The following is a 26,791-nucleotide window of genomic DNA, read 5'->3' as shown; positions in this document are numbered from 1 at the left end:
TATACATTTAAAAAATCTGTAGCATCACAATCTGGAAATCATAAAGAAGCAAAAATCACTTTTAATCTTGACACTTTCCAGTGCAAAAATAAAACTTTTAGCCAAGAATGAGAGTAAATAATTGTTATTAAAGAATAAGCACAGTCAATTGTCAGCTCTGCAAAACAGTCTCTATGAATTGGCTTTGTGAAAAGCTTTCTAATGCCACTTAGGTTTCACAAACAAAAAGTGTTCTGTTTACCTGTTAACACGTCTGAGGTCATTCTTTTAAAGAAATTGGGTATATTTGGGTAACAGAGTTAACACGTTTTGTTTGTTCATGTTTGATGGGAAAGCAGAAGCCCAGGCTTCCTGTGTAGATCATAACAGCTAACACTTTTTTTTAAGTGGTTCTCTTTAAATAATGCAGACTTTACTAAAGGGAGTTACTTGCTTGCTCTGCATCCAGTCAGACAGCACGTAGCTCAACATGCAATGCTTTTTCAATGGAACACTTCTGATCAGTGTTCTCCCTCCGTTGTTGGTGACAGAGTTTATTTTTGGTTTCCTTGGAAATGGTCTGGCGCTCTGGATCTTCTGCTTCCACATGAAGCCCTGGAAGAGCAGCACAGTCTTACTCTTTAACCTCGCAATGGCTGATTTTCTGCTCAATGTGGCTTTGCCTTTGCGTGCTAGTTACTACATCTCTGGAATCAAGTGGATATTTGGAAATGCTCTTTGCAACATCTGCCTCTTCATGTTGGCACTGAATCGCAGTGGAAGTGCCTTCTTTTTGATGGCTATTGCTGTGGATAGGTACATGCGTGTGGTGCATCCCCATCACCGCATCAACTCTTTGAGTGTCTCTAAAGCGTTTTTGGGAGCACTTGGACTATGGCTCCTCACCATTTCAATGACTGCTCATATCCTTTCATTAAAACCTGCCAACTCGACTTACTGTGAGAGCTTCATGGTTGACACTTTGCCTAAAGATGATATGATCTGGCATAAGTTTGCATTTCTGTTTTCCTTCTACATGCCTCTGATTGTGATTCTTTACTGCACAGTCCACATCATTATCCACCTGAGAGGGAGACAGCTGGCTCAGCATGCCAAGATCAAAAAGGCTCTGTTCTTCATCTCGGTAGTGGTGCTAGTCTTCTCCATTTGCTTTCTTCCAAGCAACATCACACAGCTGCTGATTTGGATCAAGAAAACTAGCGTAGCCCACAAAAACAGTTCTGAAATCTGTTCTGCCCTAGAGGACCTGACCACCACATTTTACATCACCATTTGCCTCACCTATCTCAACAGTGCACTGGATCCTGTGGTCTACTACTTCTCCAGCCCTGCCTTTAAGAACATCTGCAGGAAAGCTCTTCATCTATCCCAAGCAGACACTGTTGAAAGTACAGAGAAGAAAACTCGAGAAACAGGCTCCCAGTCACTCAGCCAGCTGTGATCACAAACAAAATCAAGGAAAAAGCTGCAGCTCTGTAGCTACAATTCGCATTAAAAATGACACATTTTCTTGGTATTCTCATTTGACTCACCTAGTCACTAAGATATTATTTTTGCTTTTCTTATAATTATATACTGTCTGCACGTTTTCACAAGAATTGCTTTTGCACATCATCTCTGTCATAACATATGTTCAAGTGAGACTATGTTGAACAATTGTCACCATTGCAAAGGTGGAGAAGAGTAAAGTCAGCAAAATATTTGTTAACCTGTCATAGATTATATACAAACTTGTGGCACCAAACCTGCTGAATGTATGAACTAAGATGATATTTGCAAAGAATCTATAATTTCTTCCTTTAAGTTAAAATGTTTTGTTTCAAATATGCTATTTGTATGTAGTAACTGTTTTCTAGATATCAAGACATCTTAATGATTGTGAAATACGGTACTTTTGCAAACCATACCTTGTTATTTAAGTTCACTGCTTTTTCATACTTCATATGAAATTTTATTGTTTTAGTGAAAAAGCTATGAAACAATAATGTTTTACAGCTTTTTTGTACCATGTTGTACTATATAAAGATGATTTTACACTTCAAATGCTTCCCATTGGTTCATAATATATTCTCCCTGTCTAATCAAACAGTAAATAATTACTTCTTTCCTGAAGTGTTTCTCTGGCTTTACATGTAGACTAAACACATTTAAGTTCATATTTAAATACTTCCGCCCTGGTTTTACAGCATGACAGAAATGCTTTGGCTGTGTAATGTAATATAATATAACATATTAATATACAGTGTGCACTAAATGGACTTTTATCCTCCTCCAAATTACCTTCTTATATGACCCTATCTTACATATCCAATTAAACAATTTCTTGTATAAAGGAAATCTTCAATGCAACATGAAAGTCTTCTTCACTTGATACACATGAATAAGCAAACAGTGTAGAACTCAACCGTGATTTGTATACGACTACATCTGCAGTTTTAGCAGCTGCTGCTGTTTGGTGTCTCACAGCCTATTTAAAACACGATTACCAATAGATGATCAAATAATTTAGTTTCCTTGAAATTTAATTTACAACACACATGACATAAAACCACAAACACCTCATCATCTAGATAAGTGCATCAAAAAGCATAAAGGCAGTTGTCAAGGTTTGTTTTAACTAACATTTAACCAATGAAACCTCACCTGACTTTAGCATTTGTAATATCACATTATTGATGGAATCATTTGTTAAAGTGAGTCCTGTTTAACTTTAACAAATGCAATGAATAAAAAAAATACTGTACTAATAATACAGTTGGCACATTTTTGCACGCATGCAAATATAGTTTGTTACATTTTCCACTAAGCCAATTACTGCATACTAATACACTATAACACTACTTACTGTACATCTCTAAACATGATCTACATTTTAAAGGGAAGTTGTGAGTGCCTGACTAATACACAAGAAAAACAGGATGTTGCAAAGGCTTTACACAAAACTACATTAGCTGGTATTGGGCAGAATATAAATTCACCTTAATGGATTTTCCAGCAGTTGGGCTGTAATAGGCCTCAGTCCTAAAATGTAGATGACATTCACTGTGAAAACCAGTTTCTAATATTAACAAATATGCACAAAAAATAATACTGGCTTGGTTTCAAAGGCTAAATTATGCAACCTCAGCACAACACCAAAGACAAAACTAAAGAGAAGTTTTATTTTTTAAATAATTCTAAAAAACTTTAAAGTGAATTTGAAAGATTAGTCACCTCAAACTGGCAATGCAAACTCTGTAGTTCTAGTCCTGTACTTTACCAGCTAATTTCTCTGGGTTTATCTTTTATCTTGTCTTAAAATAAATGGCAAGCATGTTTTCAAATAACCATTTAACCTTCTTGAGTCATCTTGCATCTGCATGTTTCAGTTTATCCAGTTTTGAGTTTCTTTTGACATATAACACAGTGCTTTACTTTATCTGTGTACTGAATAGCTACTCGAATCTGTATATTGAAATGTTTGGGATGATACTTTTCGGTGGCTACAAATCAAGCCATTATGAGAGATCGGGACCTGAAATGTTAAGTTCAAATCTTCGGTGTGCTTGGCCGCTTCCTTAAAAAATCTCATGCAGCAACAAAATAAAGGGAACTCTTACAGTAAAAATGAAACATCTCTAAGATTTAGTCAGTAAATATGGACTTTTGGAGTATGAAATCAGTCACTATAAATTATACATAAAAAAAAGATTGTGTGCACAACTGTATGCTTATGTATCCTTAACCAGGCAAAACAGGGCGCTGAACTGAAATTAAACTCTGGTGCACTGACAAGATCTATTAACAGTCCATATACAAATGCATGAGCAATGTGCTTTGCTTTGCAGCCTTCTAAGGTTGGATACTTTAAAAAAAAAAAAAAAAAAAGACATTCCTTAAATTTTTCCCTGCTACTGCATGTCAGCCTGGAATTATCCGTCTCCTACAGAGCTTGATTATATTCATGGGGTGATCCAAATAATAGAAACACCTGACAATACAACACAAAATTCCACAGCACAACTACATCTTCCAGAATTATCACACAGTTCGAGACCTCTTGAAAAAGATTCACTAAAAAGGGAATTTTCTAATTTTTAGGAACAGAGTTTAAGGCAGTAATATACTTTTATTAGTTTTAGCATGTGTACCAAACTCCCAACATTGTGTAAATAAAATCAAGATATTGAAGGTGGTTATAAAAAAGATTAACAGCTTACTGCTTTTAAACTATCAGTTTCAAGATTTGCTTTACACAACTTTGGAGAAGGAAAACTATTTATATATATAGCTGAGTTCAATATCAGTTCATCTTGAAAGTCCATTTTGTATGTTGAGAAAATCCTGAAAATTCAAAGTAATACTTTATATGTTTGATAGGTATTGATTTTAGATTGTTTCACCATTACATCACGTTGACAAAGTACAGAAAAGTAATAATTTGCACTAACAAGATGAATATAAATACTTAAAATTAAATTACCATTAGTATATAAATTTTATATACCTATAAATTTTAATTCATTTAAAATTATCTATCACAATATGGGTTGATTACATTAATATCTTCGTGGTGTTTATGATTTATTATATCTCAGACTAAACAGGGCCCAGGACATCGGCTTCAGTCACTTTTAGGCAGCTTGGTGAAGGGGAGCCATTCGTTAACATTTTTCCTCTTAGATGCTCTCTGTGTTTCATGTACTCACGAGCCAGTGAGTCAGCTTCTTCTTGACTGAAAAACAGGTTAAAAACAAACAAAAACTCAAATCATACATTTGGAAAGATCAAGAATCTTTTGCCCATTCTTCTGGGGCCTACATCATGAAGTGATTTTCACATTTAGCTCAGTTCTTCTGGTAATGCAAACAGGATGACTTTGAACTGGGTTTGATCAGTGTGGTAAATTATGCCGCACAGCTATCCTCCTCTAGAGCATGTTACATTTAGAAGATCAGACTGTCAACTGCCAGATTAATAACCAATTAAATTACTGAAAAACAAAACAAAACTGAGCCATCAAGTAAAAACAAACAAACAAAAAAATCTGTATTTTAAGATAATTTAAATAATTTTGATTTTCCAGACTTTCTACATGTGACTATGTTTTTTTTAAACAAACGAGTAAATCACTAGATAACTCTATAATTATGAATATAACATAATTTTAGTTCCCCAGATATTAATTTCTAACAGGATTCCTGTCAATGTTGATAATTTCATGTACTAGTTTCATCACTACAGCTCAGAATAATATGAGGATAATAACCTGAAATTAAATCATGTTGTCTTTTGTAAGAAAAATTAAACCTTTCAGGGGATAGATCTCATCAGACATAAACGTATAATACTCTGCCTGTTTTCTTGTAAGTGCATCTGATTCAGAATAGTTTGTTATTCAGACAAATGAGCATCTCTGCCCTAAGCATGAGGAGTGCCTGAAGCAGGTGCATTGAGCAAATATTTTAGATGAGGGTAGAACCAGGGAAGACAAAGTAAATTAGTATCTTCAAGTTGATAAAACAAACAAACAAACAAACAAAGACAGGGGCCTTGAACACAAGAATTAAAAAAACACTGTTCTTTCCACCAAAGATCCAAGATTTCCAAAATGACAATAAAATTATGTTCAGTCGAAGGCCAGAGAACATTGAACTTTATTTATGGATAATACCTTTTTATTTAGTAGATTTATTTAATTTTTTAAAAGCTTGTGGATGGATTAATGGAATAGACAATACTGCTCTTTGTATCCCTGTATAAATGATTAATACATTAGCGAACTTTCTGATCAATTTTTCAGTTAAACTTCACAAATCTGAAACTTATATTATTTCCTGATCCCTGCAGTTTACCCCAAACAACTTAATCAAAATGTTAATAGTGCTTTTCTTTGATACTTGGTCTTTAGGAAAACAAACAAACAAAATAAATAACTTACTGGTTGTGGTTGATCAGGCATTGCACCAAGTCTTTCACATGGTTGGGGTGGCCGCTTAATACAATGAGCTGCTTCAGATGTTTAAAGTGTTTGGTCTTCAACAATTTATGTTGCTGCCCATTTTGGCTGATGAAAGTAAAGACAGTCTCCCTAATCTGAAGGGACATAAAAGGTATGATTTCATATGTTCATATGTGACAACTCAAAAAGAAATAGCAGTAGGTTGCAACTATAGAGATATGTGTATGTGAAAGCACCAGGCACCAGACATCTTTCAGCATGAAGTGCATTTGTTTTGACATATTTAGTACCTGGGAATTTTTGACTGCATGCTTCAAAACCAAGCCTTTATTATCTTCACACCATCAGTCCCATCTAACAGTTTCCTGTTTAATATCCTTACTAAGGCTAGAAAAACTCAGCAACCATCAGTGTTTACACACTATATACAGTATATGCTACAATCAATGCTAATTATTTTCTATGTTTAGCAGCAAATCTATAGTTACAGAAACGGTTACAGCAGCACTCATTACGTTTTATTTAAAAGTTTTATAAAAGTGTGAATTTGATGTTGAAATTTTCTGATTCAGCGCATCCAGAAAGTATTTGAATCATTTAACTTTTTCCACATTTTGTTATGTTACAGCCTTATTCCAAAGTGGATCAAATTCATTACTTTCCTCAAAATTCTACAAGCAAAACCCTATAATGACAACGTGAAAGATGTTTGTTTGAAACTTTTGCAAAAAGTTTTAAAAATTAAAAAAATAAATAAAAATTCACATTCACAAATTCACATTCACAGTATTCAGTCTTTGCCATGGCACTCAAAATTGAACTCTGGTGCATCCTTTTTCCACTGATCATCCTTGAGATGTTTCTACAACTTAATAGGAGCCCAGCTGTAGGAATTTCAGTTGATTGGACTTGATTTGGAAAAGCATACACCCGTCTATAGAAGGTCCCACAGTTAACAGTGCATTGTCACAGCACAACCCAAGACATAAAGTCCAAGGAAAGGTCTGTAGACCTGGGATTATATAGATATATATGTACAGAAGCACAGAAAAATTTCTCCAGCATTGAAGGTCCCAATGCACAGTTGAGCACAGTGGCCTCCAACATTTGTAAATGTAAATGTAAATCCTAGAGCTGGCCGGCCGGCCAAACTGAGCGACGAAGAGAGAAGGGCCTCGGTCAGGGAAGTGACAAGAACCGGATGGTCACTCTGAAAGTGCTCTAGAATTTCTCTGTAGAGAGAGAGGAGAGACTTCATGAAAACAACCATCTCTGCAGCACTCCACAAATCAGACCTGTATTGTAGAGTGGCCAGACAGAAACAACTTCTCAGTAAAAGGCACATGACAGCCCACGTGAAGGACTCTCAGACCATAAGAAACTAAATTCTCTGGTCTGAGGAAACAAAGATTGAAATCTGAAGTGTCATGTTCAGAGGAAACCAGGCACCGCTCACCACCTGGTAAATATTATCCCTTCAGTAAAGTATGGCGATGGCAGCATCACGCTGTGGGGATGTTTTTCAGCAGCAGGAACTGGGAGACTAGTCAGGATTGAGGGAAATATGAATGCAGCAATGTACAGAGACACCCTTGATGAAAACCTGTTCCAGAGTGCTCTGGACCTCAGACTGGGGCAAGGGTTCAACTTTCAACAGGACAACGGCCCTAATCACACAGCCACGATAAAGGAGTGACTATGGGACAACTCTGAGAATGTCCTTGAGTGACTCAGCCAGAGCCCAGACCTGAACCTGATTTAACATCTCTGGATAGATCTGAAAATGGCTTTGCACTGATGCTCCCCATCCAGCCTGATGGTACTGCAGAGAAGAATGGGAGAAACTGCCCAAAAATTATTAAAAAAAGATTTGAGGCTTTAATTGGTGCTAAAGGTGCTTCAACAAAGTATTAAGCAAATGTGGTGAATTCTTATGTACATGGTATTTTCTTGTTTTGTTTTAAAAACAAATTTTAGGTTAGGTAAAAGTTTAGATTTCAAATAATCTTCTTTCATGCTGTCATTATAGGGTATTGTTTGAGAAAAATAATGAGTTTGATCCATTTTGAAATAAAGCTGTAACATAAAACAATGTGGAAAAAGTTAAATGCTGTGAACAATTTAAGAATGCAATGTAAATGCATGTTTCAGTTCAAGACGAAAGCAGTTATAACGGTCTCTGGACTTCCTTTACCTAGATGACTAAGCATCTTTACATTGAAATAGTGCACATATTGGTTCTTGTGAAATCAGAGACAAATGAAGTTTAAAATAAATAAAATCACATTTAACTTATGTTAACATCCGACCTGTGAGGGGATTCCAGCCAACTCCCCGGTGTTCATAAGTTCTTCCACCTGATCAAGGATGGCGACTGAGTTACAGACAGACAGAAGGGCCTAGAAACATGACAGCGAGATTGTTATTTGGGTCTAAAAGATACAGATCTTACAATTACTTACTTTTCACATGCTGTATTGACATGGATGTACTCACCTGAACCTGCTGAGCTTTTTTATTGGCACAGGGGATGAGAAGGAGAGTTCCTAGAGCGAAGGCTGGAAGATTGAATTGTGCAAAGCGATTGGCAATTCCTATCAGGTCGAGATTCAACAGGAAAGGGCACCTTGGGAAGAAAGATAAATACCAGAAGAGTTTAAATAGGCATGAGGGGAGTAAAGACATTATTAAACTCTCAGTTACAATATATCCCTCTGTTTGTGACTAATTCAAAATTACAGCTTTCCACCAACTGACAGAAAAATAATCCAGATATTGCATAACTGGGTTTTTTTGAGTTTCTAGTTGTTTATTATGTCATTCAATATGCAGAGATTGACAATTGTTTTTATTTCACACAAAAAAACACAATACATATACAGCTTATTAAAATGTTAGCAATAGCAGTCTATAAAAATCCTACATGCAGAACAGATGATGTCTGAATTTGGGTAAAACATACTTGAGGAGGAGAACAAAGGTCCTGTAAAGTGTTGCCTGTTGATCAGGACTAAGAGGAACAGAAGCTGTGGCAAAGAAACCAATCAGACATTCAAAATCAAGTGGCACAATGAACAGCACAGTCATTTATGGTATATGTAGAGTTTCATAATAAATAAATAAATAAATAAAAAAATTTGTGAATTCAACAATCTTTGCCAGTGTTAGTATAATATAAATGTATAAACAAATCTCTCAGTTTAACATCAATTTCATATTCTGTAGGTCAATGCAAGGAGACTAATATATTTAACGCTGGCATGCAAATATATTGTTTTCTGGAGTGTTTCCTTCTGCCTGCATGGCTAAATAAGTAGAAAAGAAAATACACTTCTAGCAAACCAGTATGAATTATTCTTCAGAATCAAGACTATGAATATTTACTTTTTGCTTAACCCTATTATTTTTCTGAAATGATTTCACTGTTACAAATCTTGTACCTGAGACAAAGGGGGCCAGTATCATACTCCTCCAGGTCCTGGAGAAACTAGAAATCTGAGAGTAATAATAATTATATTAATAATAATAATAATAATAACAATAACAACAACAACAACAACAACAACAACAACTAGACGAATAATAATATAGTGTGGTGATTTTTTTAAACAATAATTAAAACCAGCATATACTGTATTTTATTTGTATGCATTTGTATGTAAACGAACAGTGGAAATGACAACATTGCATTTGTATTTAGCAATTCTTAAAATAAAAACAATGAACTGTACCTCCCACAGAGCAGGCACAGCCACTACCGCTTCTAACACCTTCTGGAGATGGCTAATCTGAGGGTCAAACAGACGTAAGTTTTATTAGACATGTTTTATTAGACATTTATTAGATGCAAGTTTTATTTATAACACATGCTGTCTTTTTTCAGTGTTTTTACAGATGTTGAACACCAACCCCCAACAATGTAACAAAAAGCTGAAATACATGCCAAACACCCCAAGTAGGATAGTAAGGTTTTCTCATTATAGAATTTGACTTCTCAGAATTAGGATTAATTGTATGAATAGGAGGAAGTTTCTGATGGATGTCCCCTCACCAAGTTGAAGCCCAGTAACTTCTGAAGAAGACTGTTCCACAGCTGAAGGTCATAAACCTGGTACTCCAAACACAAGTCTGCCACCAACCGCACCGCCTGAAACAACAAACTGCATTTCAATTTGTCCCAATTCATTTTTGTGCTTGATTTAACATTTCTCCAATATTTAGTTAAGCTATGATAAAGTAACTATCTAAAACAGTTTTATTGTTTTCAAGCATAAAGTACCTGTGGCTCATGACTGTGGTTCTTCCACAGTCCCTTAACCAAGCCTTCTTTTGGACTACTGAGAAAAGACTGTACAGTGTGGGGGATGTTTAATGCCTCTAGTTGAGAGATATAGATGTAGCACTTCAGGTAATATCTGAATGGGAGTGTAAAATAAGGAAGCACTGAGGGTTCAAAAAAGTTCTTTCAAATTATCTTCAGTCAACATTATTACTGTTGAAATTTTCATTGGGTCATACTGGATTTTGGTCATTGGGATCTGCAACCGAGCCTCCAGAGTTTCAGCATCAGCAAGGCGAACGAGACAAAGCAAGGCTCTAGTCCGATGGCAGAAGGTCAGCCGAGGCCCAGAAGTGCTGAGTGGCTATATGTGGGGAAAGAAAAAACAAACATCGACCACTTTCTCTGCACACTATGTTTAACAGCAACTCGCTGAAATAGAATACTGACCCAGGTTTCAGCAGATAGGACAGGGTTTAGAAGGTGAACAACATCCTCCCTTGGGCAAGGCTGCAGCATGTAAACAACCCTGAGTCGATCAAATAAACAGAGTTAAGGAGCAGACTCATTTTAATCTTACAACTCATCACCCAATGATTGTGAATGTCAATTAATATGCGGACAACCAACCTAATGTATATTAAAAAAGTAGCAGGAAGGAAACTAAAAAAGCCTTATTATTTTCAATAAGGCATTTTTTTTTTAAATCTTAGCCATTACTCAATTTTACTTGTAAAGATGCTTTCTTTTTAATTTGGGATCATTAAAAAACTAAATTCACATGTAGAACTCTGCAAAAAAAAAATCTTGTCTATACCTCATTAGGTCTGGGTCCTCTTCAATGTTGCTGACACATTCATGATTACTAATCTCCTTTATTTAAAGAAAAACATTATATTACAATTCTAAATAAAGAACAACAACAATAAAAACATAAAGTGATCAGATTAAAAGGAACTGAACAGAAACTGTTTTTTGTATGAGTATGCAAAGACTAACAAACCTTGGCCACAGCTGGGCCTGTTTTACAAATCCATTTTTCCAACAGCATGTTACGAATTTTCAGAAGATCCACATTGTTGATTGTCGCAATTTCCTTAACAACAGCATGTACATCTGAGACCAAGACAAATGAACCAAAAAATAAAACTCAACTCAATCACAAGATATTAAACAATTTCATCATAAATAGTGAGGCGGTAAGTGTTATACTGTAAGTGCAAAACAAGTTATAGTTGATTGTAAAACAATTCCATGTGATTGAAATCATAAAAGCAAAACTGATAATATAAAAAACTTGAATTCTGCCATAGTCTAAAAGCACTGAGCTGGAAATAGTATTCAAATGGAGTTTTGTGGTTACATATGGCATCCCCATTTATTTTTACTATCCTTTAGAGTCTAAAGGATAGTAAAGTCTAAAGTTTAGACACAGCTCTGTGTCGCCTGGAAGCTTCATAAGTGATATGATTAATTTTGTATTTAAGGCACTGGAGAAGGCAAATCAGTGCCAAATTGTCAACTTATGGAATAAAGTCTGTGCTGCATAAATGTCAACATCTCATTCCTTTTTTGCAAGTGTTATTTAATCATTTGCTTTTGACAAATAAAGCTGGTCCTCTAATGGAGGCTGAGTTAAAGTGTGCTTACCTGGGTATGTTTGACCTCTGTAGTCTCTGTAGCGTTGCTCCACACTGCTGTGCTCATACAGGGCCACTATTAGCCTGGCTGGAAGTCCAGTCAGTTTCAGATGTTCTGGGCTGTTCAGCTGACTGGCCATCAGTGTGTTCTCAGTAGCAGAGCGCTGGAACTGTAGCTTCAGCTTGGACAGAAAGGTCTCTCCTTTGGCCCGAGCTGCCTCCTGCTTGGAATGACAGTTGAGTAAATTTAAACCAACCAATTTATGAAATAATAGCCAGCTAGACAACTAGACAGACAGACAGATATATGTTGATACTGCATATTCTCCAGATAAAAACAATAAATTCTGACCTCAAGGTTTGGATCCTTCAGCCACGCATCCGCAAGAGCCAAACAGAACCTCAGTGACTGAGTCTTTTCATGGCCTTAGAGAACAGAAATCAATTAAATACATGCACAGCCTACATTTACATTTTGTCTAGACACAGCATCAACATTGGTGGTCTTAATAATGTCATGGAGGACAGGGATCAGCATGGCCACTGATCAGCCTGTGGCTATGCAGCCTTATACACAGCAAAATGTAAGACACTGTGCAAAGGTAGAAGAAGTACAATGAATATTAAGTAAAAGTGCAAGCACTGGCCTAAAAAAGGGTCTAAGATCACTGGTGGTAAAAGTTATCATGTTTATATATTAAAACAACCAGGAAGTATTAATGTTGAGGCTGATCTGTGTACAAACATAGCCAGCAGTGTAGTGTAGTGAAAGTGATTATTCAGCAGTTCAGACCTGGTGGCAGCTCCTGGGTGATCTTATGGGCCGTGGCAGCAGCCCACTCTGGGCTCTGGATGCAGTGGATGTATTTCATCATAGTCTTGGCCACCTTGAATGTCTCCTTATTGTAGCCTTGACCCTGACCCTTTTTCCTCTGCTCTAAGAGCAGAGGCTTCAACTTCTTCTCAAACACATGGTTTGCTGCTGACATGTATAACTTGTCAAGGCTCACCTGAAAATAGGCAGGAAAACTCAAACAACTATCAACCATTAAGGATAATCAATCTAAAATTGAATTATAATGTGATGCTACAAAGCATGGCTTCTTCTGAGGTAAAAATTATTTACCTTCATCAGTTTGCTAATCAGAAGAAGTGTAGGGAAGGTCTCTTCACTGAGCTCAGGAGCTAAAGACAGAAAAAGCATTTACTTTCCCGAATTTTAATTCATTAATTTCTAATAGCAATAAATTGAAATGTCTAACATAAGCAGACATTTTTTTCTGCACTGTGTTTAATGGTAAAACAATTGTTTTGTAGAACACCTACATGACTTAACTGCAGTCCTACCCACATGTTTAAAAATATCTGAAAACACGTAATGATGTTAAATGAATAACTCTTTCCAGTTAGATCTTTTAACACCACATATTAATGTGTCAGCAGTAATACCAAAGAATTACATAAGAAAACTATACTGGCTAACTCACAGATAATCTTCCAGTAATGTTTGGTCTGCATTAGTAGGTGAAAAGGTAGTCTGCCGTTGGACAAGTGGTTTGGCAAGAGGCTGTTTTCCAGAAGATAAGTGTTCTCTACATCTGATGGAGGAGAGACTCGCTTGTAGGACTTCAGGTGCTGAAGGAGGCCCATGGCCTATATATTACAAGATATTGTTGAAAGTCTTTATTGTCTTTAGAAATTATTCTGACCTATTTCAAATTAAATATGCAAATGCATATTTTACCTGACTAATAGAAAAGCTGGTGACATTCTCATCTGCAGCCTGTATGATCTTCAGCACTACTTCAATCCTCTCATAGTTGTAAGGGCTGAGCTGTATAAGAAAGGCATTTTTACATAAAAAAAATTAACTACTTATTTATTACTTTAAAGTTAGAAAACATGATTATACTGTTTGATTTCTTAAATCGTTGATTAAATAAGCCGTTCGTGTAAACAAGCAGCCACACACACACACACACACACACCATAGTGTGAAACCCAGATAACCAACCTTGAACATGGCAGCACAGAGACTGTCTGTGAGCTCACTGGTGCTGTGTAACATTGGGATAATCTGTAGGACTCGCTCCAGTGCATCTGCATGACACAGAGGCTGTGCTTCCTCCTTTTCTGTACCAGGGTCACCAGCACCATCCTCATCTTCTTGGAGTAGCAGTAATGTGGTAATGTACTGGTTTATCACACGATCACGGTCTAGGCCAAAGGTGCTGCAAATGGATGCAGAAGATTACTTTTAGCAGGAAGGCAGGAAAAGAACACTTACTTACTACACATAAGGGATGTTCTAGACAGAAACAGACACATGAATTTGATGTTATAGGTTGAGCAGCTGACCTGCAGTACTGGAGAATAATATCTGGGTTGATTTTCCTGTTTTTCACCAGGACAGGGATTAGACTACTCTTCATCTCAGGCTGCTGACGGAACACAGGCTGGATGGATATCTGCAACATAATATTAATAATAATATTAATACACACAATGTCAGTGTAGGGGACACCCACTTGGGAAATACAAAGTATAATAACATTCATTCTGTATAAACACTTATTCTGATTACAATGACCTTTATGCTGCATTACCTCTAATTTCCCAAGCTTGATGCCCCACTCAGCATCAACGATGACAGACAGAAACTTCTCTTGTTCTTCTACCTCCTCATATAAGCAGCAGAGATTGGCCCCGATCTTGGCCACAGCCTGAAATAATGAAGACACAGTTACATTTGCTATCTATCTATCTGTGTGTGTGTGTGTGTGTGTGTGTGTGTGTGTGTGTGTGTGTGTGTGCACGCGTTTGTGTGACATGAAAAGATGTCCCACAAGGTTTGATTTTTTTGGAATGATCTAAGTATCACACCAACCTAATGCTTTTCCACAATATAATACTCACCCAAGTTTCCATTATTAAAATTTATTCACTTGTTGGTTTATTAATTTCCAATATTAAAACAATAAAATGTTTCACTATAAAATAAAGAGGAATAACGATTGTTCTGCCTACCAAGATTTTGTCATAGTTTTGCCAGGTGTTGTCAATGACCTTCCACAGTACTTTGAAGACCTCTGCTTTGGAAAGTAGCGTACAGAGTCCAATAGCCAAATCACAATCAACCACCCTCCAGTTAAACACCTATTCACAGAAAATATAGACAGAAAGCTAAAACAAACAGAAACATCAATAATAAAATTCAGTAAGTCACTACCTTTTCTCGACATCAGACTCAGCAGGCTCACCTTGTTCAAAAGACCTACAGCCACAGCATTCAAGGAAGATATAGTTGTTTTTCGGAGCTCATTCATGCATTTATTGTACATCTGAAGCTCTTGGTTATCATAAAGCTGAGAGAGAGAGAAACATTACAAACATAAAATATTGTGCTTAGTCTCTGTAATAACCAGAGGAATGTGTAAGAAATTCAGTTGAAACAAAGAAGAAAAGGTAATTTCCTGGTTTTCACATAAATTGATCATGAAATGTGATCTGATCTTTGCCAAAGTGAAAAATATCAACAAACACGAAATTTCTAACAGTTATGATCTTTTTTAAAAACATACAAAGTGATGGTGGAAAAAGTAATAGCAGAAAAAAAAAAAAGAAAAACATTACTGAAGACCTACATTTAAAAGATGTTGCATGCATGTAGCTGGAAAGGGGTCAAAGAAAAATCTCTCAAAGATTTATTCATCAGTCTACAGTAGGACATATTGGCTATTGGCTAGTCTTTGAAGCAGTGGGTGCTCAAGGAAGATCACTCTAAAGGCATAAAACAGAATTCTCAATTAGGTAAAAAGAATCCTAGATCAAGAACTAAAGACCGAAGGATTTATTGAAGTGACTGCGGCCTTTCTGTGTGGAGTTTGCATGTTCTCCCCGTGTTTTCGTGGGTTTCTTCCGAGTACTCTAGTTTATTTCCGACAGTCCAAAGACATGCATGTGAGGTTAATTTAATTGACTCTAAATTGCCCGCAGTTGTGAATGTAAGTGTGAATGGTTGACTGTATGTGTAAGTCTCTCTCTGTGGGCCCTGAGATAGACTGGGGACCTGTCCAGGGTGTACCCTGCTTCACTACCCTATGAAACCTGGGATAGGGCCCAGCCACCCAGTGACCCTACACAGGATAAGCGGTTACAGATAAAGCATAGATGGATCCATTGGAGTTGGTTGCCATCTTTGTTAATACATCAACCATAACCCAAACATTAGGACACAGTATGTATGCTATAACACCATAGAGGAAGCTATTGCTCTCCGAAAAAAACAATGCAGAATGCCTGAAGTTAGAAATTGGGGAGGGTTGCATCAGGAAGGGCATCTGTAAAAACTGTACCAAATCAACATGCGGACAATGATCCGCTGTGGCGACCCTAAACTTGTTTGGGAAGAACACACAGCTTTATGTATTGAGTATAACGAGAACGAGGTAAAGATCAGATCACATCATATGATCAAGATATATGCAAAAATCCTGAAAATCTTAACAGGCGTTTACTTTTTCTTGCAATCGTATAACTGCATTGCAATGGCACTGTTAACAACGTTGGATATGCTGCAATCATACCTGTACGCTTAGCTTTACATCCATTACATTAGAGGTGACGTGCTGTAAGCAGCTGCCATATGAGTTGACTATCACTCCAAGGGCCAGCTCCAGCTGACTGCACTCCTGTAGCATCTGTAACATGTTAGCCAGGGGACCCATGAGGGGGCAAAGGTAGTTGATACCTGGATTTCAGCCAGCCAACAAATAAGAAAATTTCTCAGAGTTACAACTATGAGAAGAAAGAAAGGAAAACTTAAAAAAAAAATGTTTTTAAATACTTACCATCTTCAAATGAGCAGTGTGGGAGACAGGAACAGTCCAGTGGATACAGTTTGGTATCTACAGGAATAAATTAGCATTTAAAGCAGGTGTTGTATATTAGCTCTAAAGACTTGCTAAGGTAATTATGAAGGCATTTCGTATACCCTGAGAAATAGGCAGCAGGCAGTTGGTAATTTCATACTGCACAGGAAGCACAGACACTGGGTCCAGAACGATGCAATCTTCATTAAAAACATCCTGAAAACTTAACTGAGAAAATTGATCTTTTTCTGCCTCCAAAGTCAAATCCTGTAACATGTCACAATTACAATTCAAAGTGAATTTAAAATATTCTGAAAGTGTGTGAAAAAAAACAGCTTTAATTAAATGTAATTTCATGTTCTTTCTTGTCTATTTTTAATTTGTATGAAAAATGTATAAACTTTTAAAATATTTATAGGTTATCGATAAGATACTGACCTTGGCTATAAAGCTATAGTTGTCTGATAACTGACACTGATGATAGACATCCATAGCTATCCGTGTCCACTTGCAAAGCTCAAGACAGTCCAGGAGTAAATCTGTAATAGTTCTTATGATATTACATTAGGGAATTTTTAAAATTGTCCTGAATAAAGCCATCTTCAAAAAGGCCTGAAAACTATTGTAAAGAGTGGAGAAAGTGGCTTTTGCTTGTTCTAGAACTGTGCTGTTTGTGCATTAACTGTCTGATTTGTACCTAAATTTTCCATTTGAGTTTTTACAAAAACAGTAAAAAACAGGACTTAAGTGAATTAGCAACCAATTAAACATGTTCAATCTGATGGGTCATAAATAAATAAATAAATAAATAAATAAATAAATAATTCCATCAATATAAAAATGTTTTTGAAAATTACTGATGTTAATACATATTCTTTACCTGAGTTGCACACAGTAATGGCCTGGCAGGCCAGAGCGTGTATGACCGCTGGCAGGTCCATGTCTTTAGGAAGTACCATGGGCACATCTGCCTCTAACATCTGGCATAATGTCTTGGCTGCAGTGAACAAGACCTTCCCTGTGTTGGTGTTATAGTGATGTTCATACAACTCACTGAAGAAAAAAGAAAAGCCATTAGGTTGTGCATATGCCTTACGGCACTTTAAATACAGGAAAAACACTGTTTCCCATTTCTGTATTCATACACACAGTATAGCATCCACACATGCAAACCTAAGGATCTTAAGGGCCTTGTCCACCTTGCCCACTCCCAAAGCTCGCAGGGCAAGGTCAGACCAGAGCTCCTGTTCTGTGCGCTGCAGCTGCCTTCCTAGACGACGTAAGCCAGCCTCTGTGGATATAGTTTTAGTCTTGCCATCTGGATCATTAGCTACAATGGGAGTCGTCATAGCCTTAAACTTAGATGAATGGCGGCCACGCGTGTTTTCATAGGCTGTTATGTGATGCTCTTGGATCTGTTTTCTGAGGTTTGGATCCTCATAGTTGGAAGGGGTAAAGAAAACATCAAAGTCCTCCTGAAGAATCACACAAGAAGGGTGCCGGTTAAAAAAAATCTAATCAAAGAACAAATACAATAAGACTAAACACATTTCTTAAATAAAAGCTCACCTGTAGGTGGGCAAGCGCCTTGAACATAAGGAGGCTGTTCTCACACTCCATGCATTTAAGGGCATCATCTGCAAGGACAAGAAACCCAGTATCACTCTTACATTTTCAGCTGCACATTTTTCAAATGTATCTACCTAATTTTGACCACTACGCTGTGTTCTACAATCCATGTGTGTTGTGTTATATAAATGCTGGCGATAGGAAAATAAAAAAAGTGTTGTATTGCATCCCATTGTGCCATGCTTTACTGCTCCACGTAGCAAACAACTTTCTTGAAGTATCCAACCCATGAAAGTTAAAATTAAGGTCAGCTGAAGTCCTCCAGCTGGGAAGAATTTACTTAATAAAAGAAAATAACTTCTCAATGAAGGCCATTAGGCTTGCATGCTCCCCATAGGATTGAGTTGAGAGAGAATACTTACACTTTTGGATTACATGCAGATATTTCAGAGCCTCCACCATTACTTGGGCTATGACCATCTGGTGCTTTTTGTGCTATCAAAAACAAGCCAAGAACATTAAGTTGTGCAGTTTAAAACATAGCGAATAATACAGTACTCCAGGGTTTGAGGTGATAACTGATCTACCATCAGACCTCCCAAGACTGCTCTGTGTATGCATTATGTAAATTTGCAATTACAACTACCCTGTTTTAGCATTACCATAGTAAGACAGCCGAGAAATTGTGTATGTCTAGTGTCAATAATTTGCAGCAATGCTGCATTGGAACATGTTTGCTAAAGCTGTGCTTATTAAAATCCCTCAAAAAGCCTTGAAACCTATGTTGCTAATTACCCATGTCAACTCATCTATCCTTACCTCATCAGATATGTGGACTTTGTCCTCCAGCTGTAGCCTAGCCCATGATGTGAGGCGCTCAACCACACACTCTGCCTCAGCTGAGGACAAGTTCTTCAGAACAGTCATGCATTCCTCTGTCTGAAAACAGAAAGTGCCAACAATGCAAAAAATTGAAATGCCAAAATATAATGTAGTGATGCCCTATTTTCACAAAGATCAGCCTACCTTGCCTTGGCCAATCAGCTGGATGAGATACAAATAATGAATCTGCATGGTTGGAAGTTTGTATGCCTCAGCTAATGTCAAGGAGTCTTCTAAAGACATTGGCAGGTCTTGTTTCAGGATGTATCGGGTCAATGTCTGGGGGAAGACAAATGTGAATCTGTTTTTAGGTAGACAAAAAAACATACATCATGGCACATAACTATTCAATTAAACTTACTATAATTTGTGTGCTGTTTGAGAGGTTGAAGCTGCGGATACCATAGCCCCTGAGAAGTTTCCTTATCTCCATCAAATGGTAGCTCTCTTTTAAAAGCTCTTGTCTGGAATGAATCCAGTGTAAGAAAATCCAATTAACTCTCCTAATGTTGTTACATTATAAAGGCAACTATTTCAAGCTGAGGACAATGTAAACATACTTTGGCCCGTTCATCTCTAGGTACTGCTGAACCAAAGTTTCAACCATGTTGCTCCAGGGTACTACAGCCTTCTGCATAATCTCCAGCACAGCATCCACCATCATCTGTTTGGAGATACAATAGTGTAAAATGTCAGAATTCAAATTCCAAACTTTAATATTATTTGTTATCTAATTGAGTGCTTTTCAGCTGTTGTTGTGGCTGGCTGGTTTGTATTCCAAAATTTGTACTCATATGCCATGAGTATCTTGTAAATTCTGTGTGTTAAATCTTACATCAGTGTCTGTCATGCATGCTAATACAGCTACTGCTTTAGCTTCCCATTCTGTGAAAAGTGTTGTAGTCTGAGAACTGCAGCGCTCCAGCAGATCCTAGCAAAGATCAGAGCAGAGAAACAAAGGCATGATCAGACATTTGGAAAATAAAATGTGTGTCACTAGCGGGCTTGGCTGTGCTGGAGTTTTACCTTGATATACTGTAAGAGCAGCTCATCGAAAGGAATATCATGCTCCTCTGCATATGGCAAGATGCTGCTTTTCACAGTGGGAGCTATCAGCTCTGGAGCCGGCACTTTGTCCAACATAAAGAACGCAACACTCCGCACATTTCCCTTTCGTATTACCAAAGGAGAACATTTTTAAAATAGGAAGAACATCACAAGACCCACTCAAATGCACCTGGGAAAAACACCATTCAAACATTTATAATATGTCTACCTATAGTTGATTTTTTTTCCTTTAGTCATTTACTGACATCTAAAGGCACGATTGAGCATTTCAGAAGGTCCAGCAGAATTCTGAAGGCCGCCATTTTAGTCGTTTTTTTTTTTTTGCTAAATAAATTGAACAGTTAACTGTAGCCCACAAAAAAATGTTTGGATGTTGTCTTGAGGCTAAGTTGTAATTCTAATACATCAATAGTAAAAGACAAACTTTCTCAAACACTGAAAGTGAAAGCCTGCAGTTGTATTTATGGTGGAGGTCCAGCAGCTGACGTAGATTGGAGACTAAGGACTTGAGGTTCTCAAATTCTTCTGCACCATCATCATCATCCTTAAAAAGCAACAACAAAAATAAGTAAAAATTACAGACTACTTGATCTACCAAATTCACAGCAAATAGTAGATATCTTACAGATTTCATCCATGTCCATAAAGAAGGCACCCCTACAACTGCCAAGTCCAAACCATTCTGGGGCCAAGCACCCTGGAAAAACATATCATTTGTTTAACCATAAAAATTGACTCTGACTTCGACTTTTCTTAAGGCTACAATATGTAGATTAGGTAAGTGTTAGCTTGAGACTCAAAATCAATTCACTCTGCTTTGCCGGGCCCTCCTTCAGCCAATGTCACTGCACATCTGGAAGCGCAGTTCAGTGGGTTCGGGTCAAAGGAGGCCTTGACAGCACTGCTCCACATTAGAATTTGTGGAGTGTATTTACAGTTACATGTTCTAGCTTTAAGACCTCAAAATAAATAAGAATTTCAAATCAATTAAAGCTCAGGCTTAAGCTATTTGGGACATTGTTACCTTTTCTGTTAGCTCCAGATTCCTTGCCCGCTGCTCAAGCCATCTTGCCAGGATTTTCTACAGGCACAGACAGAATAATTATTATTGATTAATATACCAAAATATGGTGATGATGAGAGTATTTTGTGCCTAAGAGAATGTATTCTACCTGTCCTGTTGGTAGCACCTTCCTTACAAAAGGAACAAAAACTGCCTTAAACCAGGGGCAGAGGTCTTGGGATGATAGATCCTCAGGGATGGAATTGAGAATAACTTCAAGCTTGCTCGCATCAAACTCTGGTGCAATCTGTCCCTGTCATAAACCCCAGCAGTAAACGTCACAAGTGACACCTAAACTATGACATTTCTCACATGTTTGGTCATTTTTTATTGATGTCAGCAAATAATTTAGTACTAAAAATTTGTAATTAACTTGAGGAAATAAGGCTTGATAATGTGCAGGGATCAGACATTTTGTACTCATTTAATTTTGTGTTTTTCTATATGAGGTAAATGCCTTTTATTAATTAATTATTTACCTCATATCTGAGCCAAAGGAGTTGTGCACCTTTTATGTCTCCTTCCCTGAGACGGGTTAGAATGTCTCCTAAATTGTCGGTGCAATTCAGAAACTCAATCCAGGCAATGCCACTGTGGATCGCAGAGATTAAGTACATACATTAGTGTACATGATGAATAAACACACATAAATAGTCAAACAATTACAATCATAAATAAATAAACAAATGTTTGCCACTAAGACTTTGAATTTACTTGAAATTTTCCAGGCCATGAAGGCAGCAGAATGTTGCCAGCCTGGCCAAGGCCTCCTGGATCTGCAACGAGGAGTATCGAGTGGCCGCATGCTGTAGCATCTTCTCTGCTGTCTCAAATGTTGGCCATGGTGCCTTGAGACAGTAATCCACCACATATTGCTCATCCTAGGCAACACAAAAAAAAATATATATATATATATATCTCTCTGTTAATACACTTATGATTTTTTTTAATTTGTGACCAAGTCAAAAACTGATAAATTATGAACAACTTTATTGTTGTTATGTAACTTAAATTATGTAACTTAATACTAATTTCCTAACAAAAATGACACTGTTAAACTCACTGTAATCTTCATCAGGTTAGTCTTAGCCTCGTCTACAAGTTCAGACCACACATCCTGTCCATAGCCACCCACCGATGCAGAGGCCAGCTGCTCCAGCACAAAGTCTAGCTTTACCTTGTAAACAAGCTGAACAAAAAGGGTTATTGGTTGTGTATAACTCCACTTTAGGCAGTATATTACAACAAGCTGAACCACCAAACAAAATAAATACATTTCCCTTTCCTCTCAACATTAACGCATATACCTCCAAATCCAGTTCAAAAGTGATGGCAAATTTTTCAGCCTCTTCAAACATGTGTTTGTGAAGAAGTCTGCTAAGTCTGGGAAAAGAGAAAGCTCAAGTAAATGAAATCACATTAACATTACATAGGATATGGCTGCTAAAACTGCTTATAATGTATTGAACTGAAAATAGTTACCTGTTCTCTGGCAGAGCCTCTGTGAAACATCTGACAACAACAGAAGATGTAGGCTCTCGTTGACTGCTTCATAAAGAACAATAAAAAAAATGGCCACTTAGCATTTACAACACCTTAACACTCAAGCACTGGCTAAGCACCACAGCAATCATACAAAACATATCCTACCTCTCTGGATTCTCACATATCCCTTCAACTAAATAAAATGAATCCTGAAATCAGAGAAAAGCAAAACAAAAAACAAATTACTTACAATTTATACAATATTAAGAATATAGAGAAACAGCAGATGTAGATCGTAAAAACTTGTAATGATGTAACGTGTGGTAATTGTTTACCATGTTTATTTTTGCCCGGACAAGGCAGGAGATTGAGGAGACATCCAAAGAATAGCAGACAGTCAGGGAGGGTAGAATTCGTATTTGTAATGAACTCATCTAAAATAATAAAAACAAGCACACTGAGTTAACATTAAGACTTGAGATAATCACCTATTACTGTTTATCAAGATGGAGTTGTATTGCTACCTGACTTCTGTTTTGCTTTGTCAATGTTATCATCTTCATGGTGCTCTTGTCTTGGCTGTATTAAAGACAAATTCTTTTTTATTTTCATTATCATTTAGGAGGCACAATCTTCTGTATATTTACACCTACAATATGCAATAAAACATCGATACATACGCTACCATGGAGGCAGAGGCACATTCTGTGGTGAGTTCAAAGTCACGAATGGCAAGATCCGGCCAACAGTGAATCATAACAAGGAAGTGCACATCCCAAAGACTCAGGATATCCTGAGATCAAGCAATCAATCAATCAATCAATAAATAAAGGAATTATCCATGTATAAACCTTAAATATTTCATATTTGAACAACATAGCTACAGGTTATGCAGCGGAACTCACCTCACTGTCAAGAATATACAGAAGATTTTCCACCACCACCATCTTTCTCACGCCTTTAAGAAAAAAAACAAGTACAATGTACATTAAAGACACTTTTAGTGGGTTCACATTTTTCACACATTTTATTCTATTATTGTATCTTTTTTCCTTTTAGGCAATTCTTTGTATTTAGCTGTATTTTTCTTACACAGGTACAAAAACCTGAGCCCATGCATTCATTAACAAGTTCAGGTACATGACATTAAACATTCAGTATCTTTCAAAAGGCACTTTATGATGTGTAGCTATGTCCTCTGCATAAAGAAAGAGCTTACCTGGAATTAAGTTATTGTTAACAGAATGACGAAGACACATCTTAGCCTGATGAGGGTCCATCATCCAATGAGTCAAAACATTGTCTTTAACCCCCTGTAAAAATGTCAGTGTTTTGATACATTCCACTAAGAATTACATCTTTTCTACACAGAGTATTTGAAGCCTAGTTTAATATTTGTTTACATTTCGAGTTAATCTTGAAAACACACTTTCTCACTGGGGTTCCTCTGCAGGGAAATTGTTTTGATAAACAGTAACACAGCTGATTTTCAACAAGACTGAATCAGCACATGATTCCATTTCTTTAATTTTATGGTTGCTCAATTTCCCCCCCCCAAAAAATAAAAAATTGCAACTGCTATATTTTGTAGCTGTAGTTCAACAAATTAAGACACCTCTCAGACACTCACCCCAATCAATAGGTGCATTTCATGGCCCAGATTGAACAGAATTGCTGTACTGCACCCCTCATCATGGTAATCCCTAATGGAACAGAACTCTATCTTGATGTTAGACTGGAGCTGAAGTAAAAGAAAGTGTGATTAAGTTGCAGCAAAAAGATAAATAAATAAAAATTGGACAAAATCATCTTAACTTACCTCTTTTAAAGCTCCAACATCCAATTCTTCAATGGCTGGGATGGTAAAAAGCAAAGTGTTTAAAAGTTTGTTTGGTCATATATGTGGTTATAATAAAATTTTAATTCTAATGTGCATGACAATACAACACCTGACTTGATCTTTGCCAAAGCAAGGTTCGTAATGTGGAAAAACCCATCCTTTATCAGAATGAACAAATGGTGCATTCCTGTCAACAAGGAACAGATTTCAGTTTTTTTAGACATAACAGCTACAGTACACATATTTAATGTCTCAATGTTTCTAGTAAATATTTTATTTGATACTTTTCATATTTACATAGACATTTTACCTATGGATCCTTTGTCCTCTTCTATGAGGAGATAGCGATATGTCTCTCTCTCTCCAATTGATGGTATCTCTACCAATGCCTGCAAACCCCAAAAAAGACACTGCATGTTCAAAAGGAAGATTTACAAAATATATTATGCAGGACAAAGTCACCTCAGAAGGATCACAAATAAATAGTATTGAAAAGTAGGGTATTATCCCCCAGTTGTCTCAGAGAGTTACTGTATCCAACTCATGTAGGCCTTAAGAATAATAATTAAAAAACATAACAAAAAAAAAAAAAAAAAACTCATACCCTGGTGAGAAGGATTCTCTTGTGTGGAACATAGATCAAATGAAGATTCCCATTTCTTTCACATACGACCAAAAACTTTCCATCCAGACATACATCAATTGCATCCACATCAGTTTCTAAAAAAAAAAAAAAAAAAACAAGAATTCAAATTTGGGAATTGAATCTGGTGTATCAGTTACTCTTAATGACAAATTCTTGAACCCCCTAATTTGGAAGCAGCAACACATACCATCTCAAAGAACACAAACTGACATATTACAGACAGTAGCGTTTACATTTGGTCATTTAGCAGACGCTTTTATCCAAAGCAACTTACAAGTGAAGTACAAGACAAGCAAGAATCTAAGTCAAGGAGAAAACATCAAAGCAAAGTCTTATAAGAAAAGTGTTTACATTTCACGATATCTGTGCAAGAGAGAACAGAAAGGAAGTTTTTTGTGTGTTTTTTTTTTTTATATAAAAAAAATAGCGATGATTTGGGTCGGAACATATATAGAGATGCATACCAAAGTTTAGAAGCAGGAGGATGCTCTGATAGCTCTGGTCAAACAAAATAACTGTCTTGTCAGCAACAACAATGCTCCAATTTGATCCGCTGGAGGAGGAGAGATGGGGATCTGTCTTCACCTACAAAAAAAAAATCATTGATTGGGTTTCCTTCTTTTTCTTTATATAGATTTGTTGTATAGACTTTTTTTTCATACTGCACACATATTTTTGCTTACATTTTGCTACTGTACGTGGAATTTCCCCCGTTTTATAAGAGAATAAGTTTTATGTTATCTTAAGGAATGTGACAGTTCATAAATTACATGAATTATTCCGAGGGACCATAATCCTTCGTTATGCCCCTACAAGTGAAAGTGTACAGGAACACAAGAGTACGTTAAAGTGCATATTCTGTAAATATTGACATTCATTAACGTTACCTCACTGGTATTGGAGATTTTGACCAGTGTGTCCACCTGATACAAGCCGCTATCGTTCTCCTCCCTGGATACACTGCCGAAACGGACCGTGTTCGTATCCTCGTTGGTCAGAAGTTCAACGTCGCTCCACATCGCCATTTCATTGAGCTACAAGTTAACGTTACTTAGAAGAAATCCCGATCTTTTATTTTGATTCTAAAAGTACTTCAATGTGAGCTGTTCAACTCAGTTAAATGCAAAAGATTAGCTAACATCTTTGTCACGCCTTAACGTTATGATAACGCTCACGCTACCAGTTCGACAGAACTGAACAAAACCCAATTTATTTTAACTGCTCAATGAACAATGGCTGATTGAAATGTAGCTGGATACAACTAAGTTATCTAACTCACCAAGCAGGGTTGAAATAATCAGACTACCACAACTTACAAAATCGAAATAATGCAACAGTTTTAGCTTCATAATTTGGCGGGTTGCTGGAGGTAAGCGGTTATTATTGGGTAAATATTTCCTGATCAAGGCCTTCCAGATACAATTTACCTTATCACGTCAGATACAAAGGGCTCCTTGCAATTATGGCCAAACGTAAACCACAGCCAACAACCATATATTGTATACTG

General features: G+C 36.8%; 2 protein-coding genes across 4 annotated transcripts in view; one reads left to right on the top strand and one right to left on the bottom strand.

Annotated features, from left to right (window-relative positions):
* Positions 1-469: 469 nt before the first annotated feature.
* Positions 470-1,653, top strand: LOC137135867 (hydroxycarboxylic acid receptor 2-like). Its single transcript, XM_067520569.1, has one exon. The coding sequence runs from the start codon at positions 470-472 to the stop codon at positions 1,439-1,441; it is 972 nt and encodes a 323-aa protein (XP_067376670.1). The 3' UTR covers positions 1,442-1,653.
* An 838-nt stretch (positions 1,654-2,491) lies between these two features.
* The window catches only part of kntc1 (kinetochore associated 1), a 24,419-nt gene continuing 119 nt past the window's right edge, over positions 2,492-26,791 (bottom strand). The window contains exons 2-61 of one of the 3 annotated variants that reach the window (XM_067520556.1): positions 26,172-26,318; positions 25,749-25,869; positions 25,243-25,358; positions 24,949-25,027; positions 24,748-24,825; positions 24,618-24,652; positions 24,429-24,539; positions 24,018-24,111; positions 23,704-23,756; positions 23,479-23,591; positions 23,323-23,377; positions 23,134-23,232; positions 22,964-23,007; positions 22,796-22,861; positions 22,621-22,696; positions 22,377-22,502; positions 22,028-22,194; positions 21,793-21,904; positions 21,423-21,566; positions 21,275-21,331; positions 20,876-20,947; positions 20,675-20,794; positions 20,209-20,352; positions 20,018-20,113; positions 19,743-19,846; positions 19,544-19,646; positions 19,327-19,461; positions 19,120-19,239; positions 18,723-18,795; positions 18,301-18,368; positions 17,905-18,206; positions 17,612-17,784; positions 17,170-17,270; positions 16,854-16,998; positions 16,711-16,767; positions 16,447-16,610; positions 15,121-15,225; positions 14,888-15,016; positions 14,467-14,583; positions 14,219-14,328; positions 13,875-14,091; positions 13,605-13,694; positions 13,348-13,513; positions 12,987-13,045; positions 12,654-12,870; positions 12,213-12,286; positions 11,871-12,081; positions 11,224-11,336; positions 11,038-11,093; positions 10,671-10,749; positions 10,460-10,584; positions 10,221-10,356; positions 9,993-10,088; positions 9,673-9,729; positions 9,382-9,436; positions 8,904-8,967; positions 8,438-8,567; positions 8,251-8,340; positions 5,921-6,075; positions 2,492-4,714 (exon numbers count right to left, since the gene is read on the bottom strand). In XM_067520556.1, coding sequence (XP_067376657.1) covers positions 4,579-4,714; positions 5,921-6,075; positions 8,251-8,340; positions 8,438-8,567; positions 8,904-8,967; positions 9,382-9,436; positions 9,673-9,729; positions 9,993-10,088; positions 10,221-10,356; positions 10,460-10,584; positions 10,671-10,749; positions 11,038-11,093; positions 11,224-11,336; positions 11,871-12,081; positions 12,213-12,286; positions 12,654-12,870; positions 12,987-13,045; positions 13,348-13,513; positions 13,605-13,694; positions 13,875-14,091; positions 14,219-14,328; positions 14,467-14,583; positions 14,888-15,016; positions 15,121-15,225; positions 16,447-16,610; positions 16,711-16,767; positions 16,854-16,998; positions 17,170-17,270; positions 17,612-17,784; positions 17,905-18,206; positions 18,301-18,368; positions 18,723-18,795; positions 19,120-19,239; positions 19,327-19,461; positions 19,544-19,646; positions 19,743-19,846; positions 20,018-20,113; positions 20,209-20,352; positions 20,675-20,794; positions 20,876-20,947; positions 21,275-21,331; positions 21,423-21,566; positions 21,793-21,904; positions 22,028-22,194; positions 22,377-22,502; positions 22,621-22,696; positions 22,796-22,861; positions 22,964-23,007; positions 23,134-23,232; positions 23,323-23,377; positions 23,479-23,591; positions 23,704-23,756; positions 24,018-24,111; positions 24,429-24,539; positions 24,618-24,652; positions 24,748-24,825; positions 24,949-25,027; positions 25,243-25,358; positions 25,749-25,869; positions 26,172-26,309 — 6,648 coding nt within the window. In that variant the 5' untranslated portion in view covers positions 26,310-26,318 and the 3' untranslated portion in view covers positions 2,492-4,578. Of the gene's footprint in view, positions 4,715-5,920; positions 6,076-6,104; positions 7,174-8,250; positions 8,341-8,437; positions 8,568-8,903; positions 8,968-9,381; positions 9,437-9,672; positions 9,730-9,992; positions 10,089-10,220; positions 10,357-10,459; positions 10,585-10,670; positions 10,750-11,037; positions 11,094-11,223; positions 11,337-11,870; positions 12,082-12,212; positions 12,287-12,653; positions 12,871-12,986; positions 13,046-13,347; positions 13,514-13,604; positions 13,695-13,874; positions 14,092-14,218; positions 14,329-14,466; positions 14,584-14,887; positions 15,017-15,120; positions 15,226-16,446; positions 16,611-16,710; positions 16,768-16,853; positions 16,999-17,169; positions 17,271-17,611; positions 17,785-17,904; positions 18,207-18,300; positions 18,369-18,722; positions 18,796-19,119; positions 19,240-19,326; positions 19,462-19,543; positions 19,647-19,742; positions 19,847-20,017; positions 20,114-20,208; positions 20,353-20,674; positions 20,795-20,875; positions 20,948-21,274; positions 21,332-21,422; positions 21,567-21,792; positions 21,905-22,027; positions 22,195-22,376; positions 22,503-22,620; positions 22,697-22,795; positions 22,862-22,963; positions 23,008-23,133; positions 23,233-23,322; positions 23,378-23,478; positions 23,592-23,703; positions 23,757-24,017; positions 24,112-24,428; positions 24,540-24,617; positions 24,653-24,747; positions 24,826-24,948; positions 25,028-25,242; positions 25,359-25,748; positions 25,870-26,171; positions 26,782-26,791 lie in introns of those variants that run through there. The other 2 variants (XM_067520555.1, XM_067520557.1) reach the window with 2 other exon arrangements.

Source organism: Channa argus, chromosome 11, assembly GCF_033026475.1.
Source record: "Channa argus isolate prfri chromosome 11, Channa argus male v1.0, whole genome shotgun sequence".
NCBI lineage: Eukaryota > Metazoa > Chordata > Actinopteri > Anabantiformes > Channidae > Channa > Channa argus.
Note: the sequence above shows the minus strand (reverse complement) of the source record. Positions and strands in the feature narration are given on the sequence as shown.

What these genes read in the sequence shown, in the direction of transcription:
- LOC137135867 (XM_067520569.1), top strand. Translation starts at nt 470, where the DNA reads ATGCAATGCTTTTTCAATGGAACACTTCTGATCAGTGTTCTCCCTCCG.